The following is a 21,846-nucleotide window of genomic DNA, read 5'->3' as shown; positions in this document are numbered from 1 at the left end:
ATATTTATAGATAAATTGCTAGTTTCAAATAACCTTAAAAATAGAGTGTAGCTTTTTTATGCTCTAATATTGTTCAATAAAGTATTTCACTTACTTTGAAAGAGACCAAAAGCTGTTTAATGTGCAGAACAAATATGGTGTGCTCCTTTTGGCCTTAATGCTTTTCCTTATAGTTCTCTGTAGAGGATTCACCACTATATTTTCATTTACAATTCAATTTTCTACAGATATGATATCTTACTACCATTTTATATTTGACCTTAGACAATGCAAGCTGTAGTTGAACAGGAAATCTTGAACAGGCTTCGTTTTTAGCTTCTGAAGCCTTAGGGATTTAGGTAGGGTATGGGGTCAGATCTACGTAGTATAAAATAAACTTCTTCAGATTTGTTTAAATTTCATAATTATGAAACACAGCTTAGCTGTTACCAGGACTTTGAGCTTACAGTGTAGGTTTTTAGTTTTACTCTTGAAATGAAATTTCTCATTTCAGTTTAAGCAAGTTGAATGAGATAAGGCTGATTTCTTCTCTTGATTTTGACTTTTATATTAACTTTTAGGTTCTTATTTTGTCTTACTCTATACTTCAAGAGCACTGCAGTTCACCTCTGTATTTTCTATCGTTTTAGGAAACCAGGTGTATCAGGACATGGAGTTTATGAGCTGAAAGATGAATCATTGAAAGACTTCAATATGTACTTTTATCATTACTCCAAAACACAACATAGCAAGGTAGGAAAAGTTATCCTCTTCAGTAAATAGCCTAAAATGCTTTATGCTTTCTAACTCCATAGAAAATTGCCTGGTTTTTCTGTAGTTTCATACTGGTTTTCATTATTAGAGCTCATTATCTTACCCAAGAAATTAAAATTGAATCAATAATGTTATCTAGTTCGTAGGAAATATTCACATTTTCCTGATTATACCAAAAATATTCTTTTAGTTGTGTTAGGGGTAGGAGGATTCAATCAAGGATCATGCACTTTATTTGGTGTCATGTTGCTATAGTCTCCTTTAATTTGGAATAATCTTTTTGCCTTTTTTTGTCTTTCATAACATTGACATTTCTGTAGAGTATAGGCTAGTTGTCTTTTAGAATATCCTATATTCTGGATATGTCTGATTGTATTCTTGTGAGTAGATTCAAATTAAACATCTTAGGGCAAAAATACTACATAAATGATATATTGCATCACATCAGTAGGCACATATAATGTCTTTTTGTCCCATTAAGGGTTGATGTTAAGTTAGATCACTTAGTTAAGGTAATATCTGGCTTTGTCCTTATAAAATGAATAATTTCCAGTTTGTCATACAATGCCCTGTATATAATAGACACTAGGTAAATACTGTTGACTGAAAGAATGGGGACTAAATTAGTGATGAAGATTATTACCCATCTATTTTGCAGTGGCTTTCCTTAGGACAACCATTTTGTTTCTGGAATAAGGTAGCATTTGAATACATATTTCAGTATATAAAGTATTTTGGTAGGTTTGTGAATCTTTCCTGCCTGCTTCAAAGTACCCCATTTTTTTCATACTTGTCAAGTGGTGTATTTTAAGATAGACTTTTTTTTTTAAATATATATAGGCTGAACACATGCAGAAGAAAAGGAGAAAACAGGAAAACAAAGATGAAGGTAAAAAATGAGACACTGAATTGACTCATTTTGACTATATGCTGTGATTTTGTATCAGCAAAGCATATAGTGTTTTGTTTTTGTTGTTTTTTGAGAGTGGGCAACTAATGGAAGTGCAAAGAACCCTTTGTTTCTTGCTCACATATTAAGGTATAGCCTACATCAGTGGTGATAGAATTTTAAATTTATAACAAATGGAGTTTATTTTGGGTGACTTACATAGTGACTTATTTCCCTTGACATTGATGTTTTCAGCGCTTTAAAGGTAACAAAGATCATGTGTTGTTTTGCGTGTAATATATGATTCTGACATTTGCAATTTAGCATGAAGGATAACCCAAATAAAATTGTACCTATTTGTCTCTCCTGACATTGATCTCCTACCCACTTTAGCACTACCACCACCTCCTCCTCCTGAATTCTGCCCTGCTTTCAGCAAAGCAGTTAACCTTCTCAATTGTGATATCATGATGTACATTCTCAGGACCATATTTGAGCAGGCAGTAGACCCAGATTCTAACTTGTGGACTGAAGGGATGCTCCAAATGGTATGTATACTGAAAATATTTTCTCTATTTCAAATACTTTCTCTACTTCATAGAGTTCTTGGAGGTCTGGAGAAGATCGGTAGTCTAACTTTCTGACTTCAGAACCACAACTAGAGCACCTGAGACCTAAGGGTCATTGAAAACAGCTTAGATGTGGCACAGATTTCCTTGTGACACATTCTCAAGTTTTTAGGATCATTACTCTTGAGAATCATTTACATTAAAAAAAAAGGCAGAGAAAAATTTTAAAAAGGGCTGTTCCTGCTAATAATAAATTGGCATGTCATTATTGTATCATAGTTTTCTGTATTTTTATTTCACATTGTATTATCAGGAGACAGTATAATAAAGATTTGAAGACAGGTTTAGGCTTGAATTTACCTCACTTGGGTTAGCGCACTTCCCATTTAAGGAGCAAAGAGTAATTTCCCCATTGCTAAAATGGGTTTAAATATAATTATTTCATAGAGTTGTTATGAGAATTAGCTCATTAAATGGAAGCAGCTATTTTTTTCTTCATACTGTTATGGATAAGTTATTTAATAATGTCACCTTTGGTAGCTGTAATAGGATATTTATTTATCATCTGCCAACTAAATTTCCTTGGCTGTTATTGGTTTGGAGGCTCTAAATGCTATCATACTCTATGTGTATCTCACTTTTTTTTTTTATAACAGCGGTAAATAAATGCAGTAAAAATTTCAACCCATAGAGATATATTTGAGATCAAAAGTTAAAATTTCTCTCCCTGCCTCCCATCGCCCTACCTAAAGGTTTGTATCATCTGAAAGTCGTTCCACATTAGAGCATATAGGCCTACCTCATGCTTATAGCTGTGTATTCCATTGTATGGACATCTATGATGCATTTAACTATCTCCTGTTAATAGACATTTAGGTTGTTTTTAGGTCTTTGTATAACAAAGAACACTAAAATGAACATTGTTGTACAAATATCTTTGTACACTTAAGTGAGTGACTCTGTTACACTAATTCCTAGCACTAGGTCTGTACCTTTACATTTTTGATAGATATTGTCTAATTGGCCTCCAAAAATGTTATACTGATTTACTTTCCCATTACCAGTGTGGTGAAGAGTGCCTGCTTCCTAACACCTTTGCCAGCTCTGTATTTTACTAAGCTCTAAAATATTTGCCTTTTTTTTTTTTTTTGCCATTTTAATAGGTGAAAAACAGATGATCTTGTTTCACTCACATTTCTTTAATTTTAAGTGAACTTGAACCCTTTTTTTTTGGCCGTGCCATGTGGCTTGCGGGAACTTCCCCGACCTGGGATTGAACCCAGGCCACGGCAGTGGAAGCCCAGAATCCTAACCACTAGTCCACCAGGCAACTCCCAAGGTTGAACATTTTTCATATGTGTATATTTCATTTCTTTTTCTGTGAACTGCTTGTTCATAACCTTTGCACATTTTTTACCCATCAGATTGCTTATTTTTTTACCTCCATTTAAAATGTATTTACCTGAAGAAGCACAGTTTTAAAGATCTTGTCCTACTTTCCTTTTTCAGGCGTTTCATATTCTGGCATTGGGCTTACTAGAAGAAAAGCAACAGCTTCAAAAATCTCCCGAAGAAGAAGTGACATTTGACTTTTACCATAAGGCCTCAAGTATGTTTTAGTATCATTTTCAACACAGTTTCAGCTATTTGCCAATTTGTAACAGAAAGTTTAGCTCTGACAGGATTTTAATCTGTTAGTCCTTAAGACGGAAAACTCTGAAATTGTTTTAAGTCTTTTCGTAGCATTTTTAGTTTTTAACATTATCAGTAACACAGGTATGTTTTTTAATCCCCATGGCAGTCCTTTTACTGCATGATCTCACCCCCCTTTTGGGGGTGCTGCATGCATTGATGGTTTCTTACTTTCATTCCTTGTCTCAGTATTATCAAATATTTGCTGCTATCTCAACCATAATGTTTATACTACCCATCTATGGAAGATATGAATGTTCCTGAATTTAAAATGATTGCAGAAGTCTGAGTGAATGATAATGTGTTTGTTTTGCACAATTTTCAATGTGGAAGAGCAGGATAGGTTTAGATTAGATTTTTCTTAAACGCTACATGATTAAGACAGTTTTTTCAGAGCACATTCTAGGAACATTGATTTATAAGATCAATAAGACAAAAACATCTCATTTTCTATTTAAACACTATTTTTTAGATTCTTGACTACATCATAAACCTATTCAGTTTATGGATAGGACAGCTCCCACTTCCATATTTTTGGGAGCTTTGGTTCTCAGTAAGTACTTTTAGACAGTGAGCCAAGTAGAGGGAAGGCAAAAGATATATCATTAAGGGTAGTTTTCACTTAGCAGCCCCAGTGGAACATGTACAAGAGAGACCTAAAGTAATTCCGGTTTTTCAAGTTCTTTAATTAATACTTAGTACTTCATGTAATTGTAGATTCTTCCATTGAAAAATTAATGTAGTTAAGGGATTGACTGCAAACTTTGGTTATCAATGTGAATAACATTAACTATAAATTATAATTTATACATAATTATGAAGATATATGTTCATGATATATACTTTTTGTGTTTTAAAAAAGGATTGGGAAGTTCAGCCATGAATGCTCAGAATATACAAATGCTTTTAGAAAAACTCAAGGGAATTCCCCAGTTAGAAGGCCAGAAGGACATGATTACATGGATACTCCAGGTAAAACTGAAAAATAAACTGATCATTATCTTGGTTTAAATATTTAAGAATCTTCTGCTTGCCTTTAAGATTAAACCATAATATTCTCTAATTGTAAAATCATTTACTACTGATTTTCATGATCACTCATAATTTTTCATGTTAGTAATCCTATTTTCCGTATGTTTTAGTGAGGGCTCTTTTTAATAAATTAACATTTATTCGTTTCATTATTCAGTAAATACGTATTGGGTACCTGCTTATGTGCCATGTTCATTTCTAGGCTCCGAAAAAGACAGATAAGGTGCTTGCTATCATGTTGCAAACATTGAGCTATAGACAATAAACAAAAAAATTATCAGAATAATTCAGTAGATGAGTAAGGGTAACTTTAGATGGGTAATCAGAAAAGGCCTCTTTTAGGTGGTAACACTGGAACTGAATGACATGGAGCCAGTCTTACAAGAATCTTGAAAAGTCCTCCAGAATGAGGGAACAGCAATGCGGAAGCTCTAAGGAGGCCAGAAAGAAGGCTAGTGTAACTGGAACATAATGGCGGAGGGAGAGAAAGGTAGGCAGCAAGGTCAGAGGCACAGCCGGGGCCAGGTCATATAGGACCTTACAGGTCAGGGGTAAATGGATTATAGGGACAAGAGTAAACACAGGGTAACCATTAGAAGATTATTGCAGTAATCCTGGTGAGAAATGAGCATGACTTCAGCTAGAAAGCAGATGGCAAGAAGCTGGACTGATTCACGTATAATGTGATAGTAGGAGCTATAGAAATTGCTGATACATTAGATGGAAGAAGTGAGAGAAATCAAAATGACTCCTAATTTGGAGTTTGAACTATTGGGTGGATGGCAGTGCCTTTGGGGAGGAGTGAATGAGGGGTAGGGAGAGAGGTCAGGAATGTTACTTTAATGGAAAACCCTCCAAATGGAAACATGAAGCCAAGGTTATGGAGCTTCCTTTCACTGTATTTATGAAAATATTTTTATGTTATCAGCTAGATATTATGTTGATAATTAGAATATAGGGTGGGACTTCCCTGGTGGCGCAGTGGTTGGGAGTCCGCCTGCCGATGCAGGGGACGCAGGTTCGTGCCCCGGTCCAGGAAGATCCCACATGCTGCGGAGCAGCTGGGCCCGGCTGGGCCCGTGAGCCATGGCCGATGAGCCTGCGCGTCCGGAGCCTGTGCTCCGCAACGGGAGAGGCCACAACAGTGAGAGGCCCGCATACCACAAAAAAAAAAAAAAAAGAATATAGGGTGGTTACATCAATTGGGGATCTTTGTACTGATTTGTACTTCAAGCAGTTAGTCCTTTTTATTACTTAATCAGAGACACTCCTTAAACAAGTGTGATATAATTTGATATGTAACTATAAGGTAATGATGTTATCAAGATTTCTCTTGAAGTAGATTTCATGAATATTTACTATTTTTCTTAAACCTACCAATATAATCATTTTAAAATATAAAACAAAAACAAATAAAAGAAGTAAAGTAGATAACTATTCTATAGATTTTACTCATATGTAGAATATTAAATTAATTAAATTAAATAAATGAACAGATCAAACCAAACAAAATCAAGCACATAGATACAGAAAACAGAGTAGTGATTACCAGAGGGAAGGGAGTAGGGGCAGAGTGAAATGGGCTAAGGGGGTCAACTGTATCATAATGGATGGAAACTAAGTTTTTGGTGGTGTGCATGCTGTAGTGTATAGAGATGTAGAAATACAACATTGTACACATGAAACTTGTATAATGTTATAAACCAATGATACCGCAATTTTAAAAAAGTCAATTGAGCCATCAATTAGTCCAACATTTATATCCTATGGACCTGGTGTTATAAATTGGAGATCTGGTCCTGAAAGTTCATTTTTCCATTACAATACCAAAGTCCATTGTCAAAATATATAAAAATCACAAATATCTGTTCTTATAAACATTAGATACTTTATCCAAATGGTTAATATAAAGTTTTGTTTTAAGTTCCTTGTTGGAGTTTTTTCCACATGAGACTGAGGCTCTTTCAAAATATAAATACTACAAGTTTTATGGATGTGCTGTCCTATTTCTGAAATCTTGATATTGTTAAAAAGAATGAGATAGCTCTTCCTTGGCACTGCCTGCGGAGGTGGCGGCCGTCTCCTACTTGGCATCATGGCTACCCTCATGAAGCCCAAGATTGTCAAAAAGAGGACCAAGAAGTTCATCTAGCACCAGTCAGGCCAGTATGTCAAAATTAAGTGTAACTGGCAGAAACCCAGAGGTATTGACAGTAGGGTGCTCAGAAGATTCAAGGGCCAGATCTTGATGGGAGCAACAAGAAAACAAAGCACATGCTGCCCAGTGGCTTCCGGAAGTTCCTAGTCCACAACATCGAGGAGCTTGAAGTGCTGCTATGCAACAAATCATACTCTACGGAGACTGCTCACAATGTCTCCTCAAAGAACTGTAAAGCCATTGTAGAGAGAGCAGCCCAGCTGGCCACCAGAGTCACCAATCTTTGTGCCAGGTTGTGCAGTGAAGAAAATGAGTACACAGCTCATGTGCACGTTGTATTTGTGTCAATAAAACCATAAAACTCAGACAAAAAAAGAGTAAGATAGATCTGTATAAGCTGTTTTGCAAACACCTCTAAAGATAAATGATGAAGTGAAAAAGGAAAGTAGGAAACAGTGTATATAGTAGGATCAGTTTTTATGAGAATATATGTAAATATAAAGAAATATATATTCTGATTTTTTTCCTGAAAAGAAATACTAATTATCTTTAATTTAGTTGATTTTGGGGAGAGGGACTGGCATCAGGAAGAAAAGGTATCACTTTCCATATTGTATCTTTGTCTTTATATGTCTTTGCACTAAAAATGTTATTTTAAATTTTAAAAAATTTCCATAGCAAAAGCAGAGGTATACTCACCCCTGCAGACTGATTCAGCTGATTTTTGCTATCCCCAACCTTCTTCTTAGCTGGATTGCTATTTATTATGTATTTGCAGGTATTTCTCTCTCTCTCTGTGTGTGTGTGTGTGTGTGTGTGTGTGTGTGTAAATATATATAAATAGCTTAAGTTTAAGTCAAAGACATTTGGAGACATGATGACAAAATCAGTTGAGTGAATTTCTCTGTTCCTGATCAATCTAACCATATCTTTTTTTAACATTTCATCTGTTTTTCACAGATGTTTGACACCGTGAAGCGATTAAGAGAAAAATCTTGTTTAATTGTAGCAACTACATCAGGATCAGAATCTATTAAAAATGATGAGGTAATAACATTATAATGATGATGACGTTCATCTCTGTCTTTGAACTTTACTGGTATAAGGGAGCTGCTTCTTTTTGTGAGAAGGAACCTGTTTATTGTAAGGTATATAAGATGTCTACTATTGTTCATTGTGTTTCTGTACCACAGGGATTAGTGGTAGTTGACATACGTAGTTATCCAATATAATATATATATTTCACAAAAGTAGAGGAAATTGATGTTCAGTGCAGCGCTGTTGAAAATACCATATTTTATTAATTTTTGAAATATTTTAATGTCTGAAATTGGAATATGTCTTATAATCCTTGCCTTCTTATTATTTAATCAGCAGCATTCTTAGTGGAACACAAAATTATGGTGCATCTAAGATTTAATGAAACGCAGTAATCTTTACGTTATGAATTTCCATAATATAACGAATCAGGTTTTGATGATTCTAATCTCAAAATCATTAGAATATTATTACTTGTGGTTATTAACTATCTTTCCTAAAAGAAAAACACTGGACTTAAGTTAAAATAAATAAAAAGACACCAATGCATTTCAGTAATGTTGTTAAAGTTCTCATTCTTAGCAATGTGTTAAGTAGTAACTGTTAGACATCAAGTTGGCTTTAAATTGATTAAATGTCAGTGGTTAAATGATTGACAAATGATTCAAAATTATTATTATTATTATTTTTTTTTTTTTGCGGTACGCGGGCCTCTCACTGCTGTGGCCTCTCCTGTTGCGGAGCACAGGCTCCAGATGCGCAGGCTCAGCGGCCATGGCTCACGGGCCCAGCCGCTCCGCGGCATGTGGGATCTTCCCAGACCGGGGCACGAACCCGTGTCCCCTGCATTGGCAGGTGGACTCTCAACCACTGCGCCACCAGGGAAGCCCTCAAAATTATTATTTCATTTAATTTTGTTTCTTAATATACCTGCATTGAATATAAAAAGCAGTTTATTAGATATTTAAGATACTTGGCATTTTAAGTTAAAAAAATGTTTTAATAAGTTAAATTATTGAAGTAACCAGTGGAACAATTAATTGTAAGATGTGATGGAGCCTGTATGTTAATTTTGAGTCATCAGATTGAATCTGAGTTTACTCTAGGAAATTTTGCCTGACTGAACAGTATATGTAAATTTTCACAATGGATCTTACCTAAGTTTTTCTGGTCTTTTAATACCCAGATTACTCATGATAAAGAAAAAGCAGAACGAAAAAGAAAAGCTGAAGCTGCTAGGCTTCATCGCCAGAAGATCATGGCTCAGATGTCCGCCTTACAGAAAAACTTTATTGAAACTCACAAACTCATGTATGACAGTACGTCAGAAATGTCTGGGAAAGAAGACTCCATTATGGAGGAAGAGAGGTAAAATAAAGCAAAACTAAAAATTAACAACCCAGTTTCTTGTAGGAAAAATTACATATTCACTTTAAATAATATTTTTTCAAAATATATTTCAAAGTAAGAGAAATCACACTATTTTTAAGCTAGCAAGGGCACAGTGAAGCCTCTTACTGGATGTAATTTTATGTTGATAAACTGTTCAAGTGCACAATGAAGTTAGTTGGGAACCTTTATGCACAAAAAGGCATGACGATGGAAACAGCAAAGATAGAAATCATCTCCTGTTATCTTGTACGTGCGGACTTCTTTAGGTACACATTTATGTATCAGTTCATATATTCCACATCATTTTTATGAGTTCTGGTAAAAATGACTGCTGCTATTACAGATTGAAAAAAAACCCTTCACTTGAAAAAGATGGTCCATGTTAATTTTTCCTTTTTTCTAAAAAAGAAAGAAGGCAACGCCTATAGTTTTAGTCATGGAGAGCACATTGGAATGGGAATTAGTAAACCTCGTTTTCTGACTATGACACTATGCTGTGCTCTTGGGGAAATCTGTTAACTTTCTGAGAGTAGTGTTTTGTGGGCTGTTATTTAGATACAGTGAGAAAAGGGAGGAGGCAAAATAATGGTTCTTTGAAAAGCATTCCAATTTAAAATATTGAAAATCCCTTCTATGCTTATTTTTAAAAACAAGCTTTCACTGCTCCTTAAAACAATGTGTGTTGTGGATACTTTTAGGAAATTGTGCTTCTGCAATAACAGTAGACAGTAAACATTATACTTTACATAATATGTCTGTAATCCTGAAGCTGAGTATGCTAACAAAGAACCACAAAGAATACTGACTCTATATCTTAAAGATTAAAATTATGGTGGTAAACTATCCTGGGATGACAACATCCCAGTAATAAAACTAGAAACTAATACAAAACTTTAAACAACAAGCAGAAGTCCCAACCCTCTTGATATTACCTATGAACAATATAACATTTAGAAAGTAATGAACAAGAGACTACTGTATATTTATTCAAACAAGAGGATGTAAGCAGAAATGTACTCAGAATTAATTAATGGCCCTAGTGCTTTCATAATATATTTTTATTGCCTGATTGATTGTACACATAAAATTGTGTATGTGTTCTCACTGAAAACAATTCACATAACACAGTAAGTCTCCTTTGACCGTCCTCTGCATTCCTGATCTTTCTCCACAGATAACCATTGTGATAATAACTATGGTTCTAGGTGTCTTTCTATGCATTTGTAAACATGTGTACGTGAATAATAATGAGTCTTGTTTTGTGTGTTTTAGTGGCTTTTTAAAATTTTACCATCCTTTTTTGTTCTGTGGGTTGCTTTTTCATTCAGTGTCTTTTAAATCTTTTCATGTCAATACAGATAGACCTTTAGTGTAGATTCTACATCATTCTTTATGACTGCTGCATAGTATTCCATAGTATGGATATATAATATTTTATTTGTCATATTTTGGACATTTAAGTTGTTTTTCCCTTGTTCCCCAGTTTTCCCATATTACAAACAATGTGTCAGAACATTTTTGTATGTTCCCCCTTACACAACCCTACAAGTACTTCTCAAGGGTGGAATCTAATAAATGAAAGGGCTGGGTCATAATTATTTAAAATTTTAATAGATACTGCCACATTGCCCTCCAAAGTAGTTTCACCAATTTCTACTCCCAGCAGTGTATGAAGAGTTCCTGTTTCTTTCATTCTCACCAATACTTAAAATTATCAGTACTTGAAAATATTTGGTATAATCAAAATTATAAATTTGTGCCCTTTTGAAATTCCCTGATTGGTTAGTACTAGGTTGAGCATCTTTTCTTATAATTATTCACTAGCCTGTTAAATTTTGTCTTCTGAGAATTGCCTCTTATTATCCTTTGCCCATGTCTATTGGATACTTTACTTTTATCTTACTGATTTCTAGAAGTCCTTTAAAATTATGGATATTAAAGTTTGTTTCATGTTTCTCATATGTTGTTCCTGTTTGTTTAACATTAATTATGAAATTTTAGCCATAGCAAAGTTTTCAGTGTTGATAAAGACAGATTTGTCAGTCTTTTCGAGTTTTAACTTTTTGTATCTTGTTTAAGAAGGCTTTTCCTATCCCAAAGTCACAAATATATTCTCTTACATGTTTTAAATGTAATTACATTTTTCATTTACATTACATTTACAAATTTACATTTACAAATTACATTTAAAATTTTAATTACAGTTATATTAACACATTTTCCTTTTAAAAATCAAATGTTAGAGATAAAGCTAAAGTTCCATTTGAGTACTGGCCCAAATCCTGCACCCCTTTCTGCCCTTCCTCAGAGATACTCTGGTTATAAGTTTTATGTATATCTTATAAGAATTTTTACTGTGCTATTAGATACAAATATATGTAACCATAGAAATTATATACTGTCATTCAGCCTTTTGTTTTATTTGCATAAATGTTATTATGCATGTATCATTCTTCAGTTTCCCATTTTCATTTAATATTATGTCTTGGAAATCTGTATATGTATATTCTTACATACAAAACAAGCTCAGGGACTTCCCTGGCGGTCCGGTGGTTAAGACAACGTGCTCACAGTGAGGGGGCCTGGGTTCAATCCCTGGTCAGGGAACTAGATCCTGCATGCTGCGACTAAGAGCCCGGATGCCGCAACTAAGACCCAGGGTGGCCAAATAAATAAATTAATTAATAAAATAATAAAAAAAACAAGCTTAGCATTCCTCATTCTTGGCATTTGGACAGCAGTTCTTATGCCTAATGAATTGCAGGGCATTTAGCATTTCTGGCCCTTTATCCACTGAAGTGCAGTAGTGCCCCCTAGTCCTTATGATAACCAAAAAGTTAACTTTACTCACATGTTGCTGAACCCCTCCTAAAAAGTAGTAAGTACCACACCTAGCTGAGACCCACCTTTTAAAAACTTCATACTATTCTGTATTATGTAATTTCATGTATACTGATGATAACCATTTAAGTTATTTCCAGTTTGTTGGATGATATATGATATCTCAGGGAGCTTCTTGCATGGATAGCGAGGCAGTATTACACGGCATGGCCTGTGAAGTCAGATCATCTGGGTTAAATCCTGGCCCGGTTACTTCCTAGATGAATCATTAGATAAGTCTCTTACCATCTCTAGGCCTCAGATTTTTCATCTGAAAAATAGAGATAATAATAGTACCTGCCTTATAGGATTGTTGGAAGGATTAAATGAGGTAACATAAAGTATTTGAAACAGTGCCTCACATTACAATTAGTGCTTTGTAGGTATTTGCTCATATTTATTATTGTACACATTGAATACATCTTATGAATTGCTAAGTCATTAAGATGTATATTTTAAATTTTAATAGCTACCAAAGTAGAACAGAAACTTCAATGCCTAATAAGAGGGAATGGATAAAACCATTATGGCACATCTAGTGAGAGTACTGTGCAGCCATTTAAAAATAATGTTTCTGAAGCAAATTTCATTACATGAGAAAACAGCTAAGATATAAGTGAATAAAGCAGGACACAAACCGTATATGTAATGTGATCTTAATTATGTAAAAAATGTTATAAATAGAAAGCAGACTGGAAGGACATGTACAAGTCGTTATTTCTAGGTTGTGAGAGTATGATGCTTTTTATTTTCTTCTTTATATTTTTCTAGACTTTCCAAAATTTCTTAATAAGTATGTATTACTTTTATAATCAGAAAAAACAGATTCACAGCTTCTTGGTACAGTAAGTTAACTATAATTATAATATGCATTCTACTTTGTGATCTGCTTTTTCTCTTTTTGCACTTATCAACACAGAATGTATTTTCTAGTAAGCAAATTAACTGATAAAAGTCAGAAAAATCAAGGGGGAAGATTTTAAGCTAATATTGCTAAATATAATTTTTATTTTATTTTTTTTCTTCTTAAAGTTCTTGCCCTAAAGTTACTTAAAATCTACCAAAATATAAAGACAAGTGACCAAAACATGTGTCCTCATTTCTGGTCGTTTCTCTTGCTAGCACCCCAGCAGTCAGTGACTACCGTAAAATTGCTTTGGGTCCTAAACGGGGTCCGTCTGTTACTGAAAAGGAGGTGCTGACATGCATCCTCTGCCAAGAAGAACAAGAGGTGAAACTAGAAAATAATGCCATGGTATTATCGGCCTGTGTCCAGAAATCCACCGCCTTAACCCAGCACAGGGGAAAACCCATAGAACTCTCAGGGGGTATGTATTGTTTAATAAATGTCTTTTTGAGCATTTCTTTTCATATTTGTGTAATTAGAAAAAATACTATCTGAAAGAAGTTTGGGAGTGAGATTGTATTTAGCCTTATTTGGTCAGATCACATTTTACCCATTTATAAAATGGACGCTAGATTTTTACATGCCATTTTGGCTCCTTTGTCTGTTTTTTAAAATTTTGGTTAACACATGGCCACGTTGCTCATTCTGTCTCTTTCTATCTATCTCCATTTCTTTTTGCTGAACCATTTGCAAGTAGGAATTCATGACATTTCCCTAAATATTCCCTAAATATTTCCACATGCATTTTCTAAAACTAAAGATAATCTATTATATATCTAGCATACCAGTATAACATTTAAGAAAATTACTAATTCAGTAATATCATCTAATATAAAATCCATATTTGAATTTCCCCAACTGCCCTCAAAATGTCTTTTTTTAGCTAGACTTTTTTTTCCATTTAGGATTCAGACATGTTTCCTATGTTGCTTATTTTATGTCTGTTTTAATCTAGAATAGTCACTTGCCTTTTTTTTTTTTTCATGATAAGTTTTTTGAAGAATGCAGGCCAGTTTTCCTGTACAGTGTCTTACATTGTGGATTTGTCTGGTTGTTGCCATGTGGTTAGGTTCTTGTTAAACATTTTCTTGGCTGGAGTACTTATTACATAATATGTTGTAATTCTTATATCACATCAGGAGTTAGCTGCTTTATTTTTTAAATACCCTTGGAATAATAATAATGATAAAAAAGGTTAACATCTAATGAATACTCACCATGTGCCAGGCACTGGTTAAGTGCTTTATGTGTATTTACTCACTTAATCTTCATAACAGCCCTGTGATTTAGGTACCAGTATTGGCTCCATTTACAGATGAAGAAACTGAGGCACAGAGAAATTAATTAACTTGTCAGAAGCCACAAATTATAAATGGTGAAATCAGGTTTTGAACCCCATAGTCTGTGCTCTTAGCCAGTAGATTATATTGCCTCTAAATATCCCTTAAAGTTACCCAGTCAAATCACTTTTAAAATACAAAAGTAAACTGTGCTTGAATCATAGAAAATTGCTTCAACAACCAAGATAATGCAACTTAAAGCCTAATGTTAATACATCAAGAATAGAAGTTGTGGGCTTCCCTGGTGGTGCAGTGGTTGAGAGTCCACCTGCCGATGCAGGGGACACGGGTTCGTGCCCCGGTCCGGGAAGATCCCACATGCCGCGGAGCGGCTGGGCCTGTGAGCCATGGCCGCTGAGCCTGCGCATCCGGAGCCTGTGCTCCGCAACGTGAGAGGCCACAACAGTGAGAGGCCTGCGTACCGCAAAAAAAAAAAAAAGAATAGAAGTTGTCATTAATCCATACTAATCACACCTGGAAGTCTAGCTTTATATTTTCCTCTTTTTACTTACTCTTAAGAATATATATAATACTGCCATGATATTGTGACACTTTTATTGGACATTCCTAAGAAAGTTTATGATTAGAATTTTAGACCTGATAACCTCTTTTTTTGTTTGGTTTCTTTTTATGATTGTGGGGCAGATGAATACATACCTCATATTTTTGTCTTTCTGTATCAGAAACCGTGGACCCACTTTTCATGGATTCAGACTTGGCATATGGAACTTACACAGGAAGCTGTGGTCATGTAATGCATGCAGTGTGCTGGCAGAAGTAAGTTGTCCTTCTGACATGTTCTTGAAAGAAGCTAGGAATATTGAAGTTCTCTAAAGGCCACAAAAAGGCATGTTTTCTCGTGTCTTCTTTTTTTCTTATTTGAATAATTGAAGCAGTTTTAATTACTGATTTTGTTTGCATGATACTCATTATAGTATCACCCTTAGAAATTGGTGTGTAAAGTTATCAACTTAAAATTTTCACTGTACTTGCTTTGCACAAACTAATTAGTCTCTTTTGATCAGTATTTGTATAAAAGAAGTAATAATCTTTATAAAAATCTCATTCCCCTCAAAACGTAGAAGGAAAAGTACCTTTGAGGTAGAATAGGGGACATGAAGTTCTAGTTGTATATCTGGAAGAGATAAAAGTTCAGAAATATAATTCCTGCGAAATATTTTGTGTAGGGTTTACCTTTTCGGCATCAGATTAAAATACATAATTTTCCTGTAATAGCCCTTACTACTTCAGTTGGTCATTGGAAACTGAGGGAGGTAGTATCTGTATTGTATCTCCATGCTGTTGAGGCAGGAGACAAGTTATAATTCAGTAAAACTATTTTAAATTTGTTTCTGCCCTGATGTGTCCTCCAGTTTGTCCCCAAAAGAATGGGCGTCCTATTTCTTCTATAATTATAATTTGTGTATTTTTGCATGTAGATTCTAAAGATGTTTATTGAGGCAAAAATTCCAGATTTTTTTCAGTTGAATTAGAGCAAAGATACATGTGTAGTTTTGAATGGACCTATGTCTTGGAATTTTGCAGGTATTTTGAAGCTGTACAGCTGAGCTCTCAGCAACGCATTCATGTTGACCTTTTTGACTTAGAGAGTGGAGAATATCTTTGCCCTCTTTGCAAGTCTCTGTGCAATACTGTGATCCCCATTATTCCTTTGCAACCTCAAAGGATAAGCAGGTATATTTTAATTTATGTTTTGGTTAATTTTTTTTTAAGTTGTCTTTAATCCTTTTGTTGTGACTGTTTTAATTAGATTACTAATTCCTTTTTTGCTATTTAATTAATACTTTTGCATTTTATAACTTGTATTCAACTTTAAAAATATGATAAAAGCCCCAATTTTTGGTTTCTAAAGGAACTGGAACATTCATTTACTCAAGTCTACATGTTTTGTATCTGTCTTCCAACAGCCATTAAAGTAATAGAACTTTGATCTCCATCTTAGCACTCACAGAAGGAAGAAAGTTGCAAAGAAGATCCATTCCTTTCTTATAGTCCTTTGCCAGCATTAGAGTTGCTATTAGGAGTTTGGTTGCTCTGCAGGTCTTTGTATTATTATTTCTATTCTATTTTTCTGAAGATCCAAATGCTGTAGTTGTAGAGACATGGACAAAAAGTTAACTATAAAGGTAAATAAACACGATAGGTTCATCTATGGATAGATTTTAGTGTTTAGAATAAATTTTTAAACTTTTATATTCTGACCATCTGTGAATAGAATTTAATAGCAGATTTATTAGTTTTTTTATGACAACTAGAACATGTAATTGTATATTTCTGTATTCTCACTATTCTACATGATGATAACAGTACTATTTATTATTCAGTTTTTTTTAACTCAGTGACTTTGTAGTGATAGACCTAAGTTTTTCTAAAGAAAATGATTTTATTGATAAAACACTTTTAACTTGTTTTCACAGCATAAGAATTCAAAGGTGATAGGTTTGGCAATCAGCGTCAGTAAGTAGTTGCTCTGTCTCTCCTATTCCATGTCATTAGAAAACATAATTTTGAATTGTTTTCTATTTAGTGTATTGGGACATAGAATGTCATCTTTTAGGAAGGAGGTGACATCACAAAGATTTATCTTTTATTTATTTATTTTAGTTTTATTTATTTTTTGGCTATGTTGGGTCTTCGTTGCTGCACATGGGCTTTCTCTAGTTGTGGTGAACGGGGGCTACTTACTCTTCATTGTGGTGTGCAGGCTTCTCTTTGTGGTAGCTTCTCTTGTTGCCAGGCACGGGCTCTAGGCACGCAGGCTTCAGTAGTTGCAATGCGTGGGCTCAGTAGTTGTGGCTTACGGGCTCTGGAGCGCGGGCTCAGTAGTTGTGGCTCACAGGCTCAGTTGCTCTGCAGCATGTGGGATCTTCCCAGACCAGGGCTCAGACCGTGTCCCCTGCATTGGCAGGTGGATTTTTAACCACTATGCCATCAGGGAAGTCCTCCTTGATATCTTTAAGAACAGGATGCTTCAGGGCAGTCCTTTCTAAAGTTAGACTGATCCTTACAACTAGGTCTCTTCAAACCCTGTGACACTTTTAGTCTGTAGTAACAATTTTGTTACTTAGGATCTGAAATACATAATTATACATAACATTTTTATTAGGCATTTGAACTTACCTGTATAGTTGGAATATATTTGCCTCTTTTGTTAGAAAATCAACATGAGTATAACCTAAGATACTAAAGTTAAGAGCATATAAAAAACTTTATCAAAACTAATAATAAGCTAGCATTTTTAAAGAAAATTGGTCATAACAAATCAGAGTACACTTTCATTTCTGAGAACTGAAAAAATTCTTAGATCAAATTTGTGCCCAGAGATGTGAATTTTGGCACAGTTCATTGTATATTTTAACTTCACTTAAAGCTGTCCTTTCAGTAAGCAAATCTCTACTTTATAGTCCTTTTTAATAGCACTGTTTCTGGTCCCCCTTGGTTGTTTATAGCAGTTTGGGTCAAACCCCTGCCCTTACGGAATTTATATTACAGAGAGGAGAGACCAATGGTAAACATAAAAATACAGAGTATTGAGTAGTGAGAAATACAGAGAAAAACTAAATTGGCAGCATAAAGGGCTAGAGACAGACCAGTGCATGAGGTTCTCTACAGATTGAGTCGGCAGGGAGCTCCTCTCTGAGACGGTGACGTTTGGATAGAGACCTGAATAAAGTGAAGGACAAGCAGTGCTACTCTCTGAGAGAAGAGAATTCTAAGAACAGGCAATATCAAGAGCAAAGACCCTGAAGTAGTAGCACATCAGCATGTTGAAGGTGAAGCAAGAAGGCAGCAGGTTCAAGGCACAGGAAGAAGGCAGTACACTTGGAATGGAGCAAGCAAGGAACCAGATCCTAAAAGGGCTTATGAGCTAAGATTTGAAGTTAGAACTGTATTTTATGTGTGATGGAAAACCATTGGAATGTTTTGGATAGGGAAGTGATACAATCTGATTTACATTTTTAAAAGATCTTGCTGGCGGTTGTGTGATGAATGTATAGATAATAAAGAAGCACTGCTGTGGAAGCAGGAAGAACAGTCTATTGAAGTAGTCCAGGTGATGGATAGTGTAACTTGGATTAGGGTAGTAATGATGGAGATAGAAAGAAGTGATCAACTTGGAATACATTTAGAAGATGAAACCTGCAAGACTAGCTGATAGATTAGAACGTGGTGTGTGAAGGAATCAGATATATCAGTGGTGATACCTAGTTTTTGACTTGAGCAGCTAGAATGGTGATTTCATTTACTGACATTTATTACTTCCAGGTGATGGGTGTATGGGTGGTATCTTGTTCTTTGTACTTTAAAATTTTTCTTCCCTCCCAAAACTACATTTTTAGGCACCAGTGTTTCTATGACCTAGGAAGCTAATCTGGAGGAGTTTGACTTTTTCATACAGCCGTTTATCCATGGAAAGACCCTACAAATTCAGCTTTTCAGTTTGACTTTGTGCCAATGGCTTTAATAATTTTTAAATATCATTTTTCAGTGAGAATACAGAAGCTCTTGCTCAACTTTTGACCCTGGCACGATGGATACAGACTGTTCTGGCCAGAATAACAGGTTATAATATGAAACATGCTAAAGGTTTGCTTAAAATTATTTTATATTTAGCTGTATGAGATTTAAGTGTCAGAGTCTTTATTTTTTTGAAAGTACTTATTGCTCTAAAATATGGTTTGTACATACAGATTTGTTAAATATTAGGAAATAGGTTTTTTTAGGCCAAGGCTAAGTTTGGCTTAAATCACTTTACTCAATTTAATAATTTTTCATACTATGAGGCAGTATGGACAGTAATTAATCTGGAGTCACAATGCTTGGATTTAAGTCTTAGATCTATCACTTACTATCTGTGTGATCTTGGACAAGTTACTTAACCTCTCTGTGCCTCAGCTTTCTTATTTGCAAAGTGGGAATGATAATAGTACCTATCTCATTGATTGAAGGATTGAGTTATCCTACATAAAGTAGAACAGTGCATGGTACATAGTAAATACTATATAAGTGTTAACTATTATTAATACTGTTAATATGTTGTAATTAATATTAATAACAACAAACATTTGGAAATTATTACCCCATTTATATATTCTTCACAGTTGAGAGATAAGACTACCTAAAGGCTCAGAGAAGTAAACAATGGCAGGCAGATTGGGGTGGAAGTAAAAATCTGAGGAATGTTTAGTACAGGCAGTGAGTTTCCTGGGGTTTTTTTGTTCCTCCTTTATTTCCCAGTTTTGACCCTGGGGTAGCCTGAGTCACAGAACTATGCAGTGGACATGAACAGTAAAAAATCCAGGAGAGATGCCATCTTTCTGGCCAGAGGACTGGAAAAGAAGCCCCTCAGAGCTGGAGAGTGTAAAGGGAATTCTTTTTTTTTTTCCGCGTCTTTATTGGAGTATAATTGCTTTACAATGGTGTGCTTCTGCTTTATAACAAAGTGAATCAGTTATACATACATATATATCCCCATATCTCTTCCCTCTTGCATCTCCCTCCCTCCCACCCTCCCTATCCCACCCCCCCAATCCCACCCCTCTAGGTGGTCACAAAGCACCGAGCTGATCTCCCTGTGCTATGCAGCTGCTTCCCACTAGCTATCAGTTTTACATTTGGTAGTGTATATATGTCCATGCCACTTGTTGTGTTTTTTTCCCTCTCTTTTGGCTCTTTCCCAAGGCCAGCTTCAGTCATGGAACTGCACTGCCATGGTGGCCACATAAATATCTAAAATCCCAAGAGAAAACCAGTCTTACTTGTCAAAAGATCCGGGAGAAATGGGACCACTATATTCCAAAAAATTCTGGGTGAATCCTCATTATTTTTTTCTTTGCCTCACAGCTTCACCGCAAGGTTAGCCCCAGTCAGCACAGGGGACTAAAACTGAGAGAAATTGGTCATTTTGACCAGAGGAACTGGGAAGAAGGGCCCCTTGGAGCTAGAGAGTATAGGGGGAATCCCAGAGAGGAGAGAGCTGTAGAAGGGAATCTCCTACTTTTGAGACAAACACAAGTCCTGAGCTCAGCTCCAAGCTGCACGTGTGTGGAACAGGCCCAAAGAAGCATAGCAACAGCTTTGAGACTGAAGCTGCATTAAACCACCACTCAAGTTCCAGACTAAGCCCTGAGTAGTACATATACTGGCAGACCCAAACAGCATAGCAAAGGCTCTGAAAACTAACATTGGAACCACCACTTACAGGGAGTGAGACAGAACTTGTTGAACCTGATTTGGGTTGGGTTGATTGCCTACTAGAACAACAACAAAAAAGGTACATTTTTCCAGAGAATGCTAATGCGGACCAGTAATGTTCAATATATTCACAATGTAATATTCAAAGTATCCAAGACACAATCCAGAATTACTGAAGGTACAGAGAACCAGGAGAATCTGACCAACTCTCAAGGAAAAAAACAGTCAACCAACTGCCAATCCTGAGATGTTTTAGTGTTGAACTTTTCAGACAAAAAGTATAAAGCAGCTTTATAGTCATGAAGCATGAAATAAAGGTGAACACTCGTGAAGTGAATGGAAAAATAGGAGTTCTCATCAGGAAAAAATAGAAACTATAAAAAAAGAACCAAATGGAGATAACAAAATTGAAAAAATACTATATGAATTAAAAAATTAACTGAATGGGGGCTTCCCTGGTGGCGCAGTGATTAAGAATCCGCCTGCCAATGCAGGGGACATGGGTTCGAGCCCTGGTCTGGGAAGATCCCACATGCTACAGAGCAACTAAGCCCGTGCACCACAACTACTGAAGCCTGCGCGCCTAGAGCCCATGAGCCACAGCTACTGAAGCCAGCACGCCACAACTACTGAGCCCGTGTGCTGCAACTACTGAAGCCTGCGCGCCTAGAGCCTGTGCTCCCCAACAAGAGAAGCCACCTTAATGAGAAGCCCTCGCACCAGAATGAAGAGTAACCCCCGCTCGCAACAACTAGAGAAAGCCCGCGCACAGCAACGAAGACGCAGCGCAGCCCAAAAATTAATTAATTAAATCTTTTAGAAAAAAAGAATACAATTTTAACTGAATGGGCTCAGTAGTAGAATGGAGACGGTGAGATAAGAGTCAGTGAATTTGAAATTAGATCAGGGGAAATTACACAATGAAGAATGGACAGAAAAGTGATGCAGAAAAGCGATGCAGTATCCTTAGGGACATATGG

The 21,846-nt window shown here is 35.6% G+C and overlaps 1 protein-coding gene and 1 pseudogene across 1 annotated transcript in view; both read left to right on the top strand.

Moving 5' to 3' along the window:
• The window catches only part of UBR1 (ubiquitin protein ligase E3 component n-recognin 1), a 165,654-nt gene that overhangs the window by 105,578 nt on the left and 38,230 nt on the right, over window positions 1-21,846 (top strand). The window contains exons 23-33 of the mRNA XM_060148630.1: window positions 630-732; window positions 1,594-1,642; window positions 2,036-2,190; window positions 3,721-3,820; window positions 4,766-4,875; window positions 8,054-8,140; window positions 9,318-9,499; window positions 13,526-13,731; window positions 15,334-15,427; window positions 16,196-16,345; window positions 19,161-19,258. Coding sequence (XP_060004613.1) covers window positions 630-732; window positions 1,594-1,642; window positions 2,036-2,190; window positions 3,721-3,820; window positions 4,766-4,875; window positions 8,054-8,140; window positions 9,318-9,499; window positions 13,526-13,731; window positions 15,334-15,427; window positions 16,196-16,345; window positions 19,161-19,258 — 1,334 coding nt within the window. The remainder of the gene's footprint in view (window positions 1-629; window positions 733-1,593; window positions 1,643-2,035; window positions 2,191-3,720; window positions 3,821-4,765; window positions 4,876-8,053; window positions 8,141-9,317; window positions 9,500-13,525; window positions 13,732-15,333; window positions 15,428-16,195; window positions 16,346-19,160; window positions 19,259-21,846) is intronic.
• LOC132505781 (large ribosomal subunit protein eL32-like) lies at window positions 5,407-7,452 on the top strand (annotated as a pseudogene).

The sequence above is a fragment of the Lagenorhynchus albirostris genome, chromosome 1 (assembly GCF_949774975.1).
Source record: "Lagenorhynchus albirostris chromosome 1, mLagAlb1.1, whole genome shotgun sequence".
Classification (NCBI taxonomy): domain Eukaryota; kingdom Metazoa; phylum Chordata; class Mammalia; order Artiodactyla; family Delphinidae; genus Lagenorhynchus; species Lagenorhynchus albirostris.
This window is presented reverse-complemented; position numbering and strand designations above follow the sequence as displayed.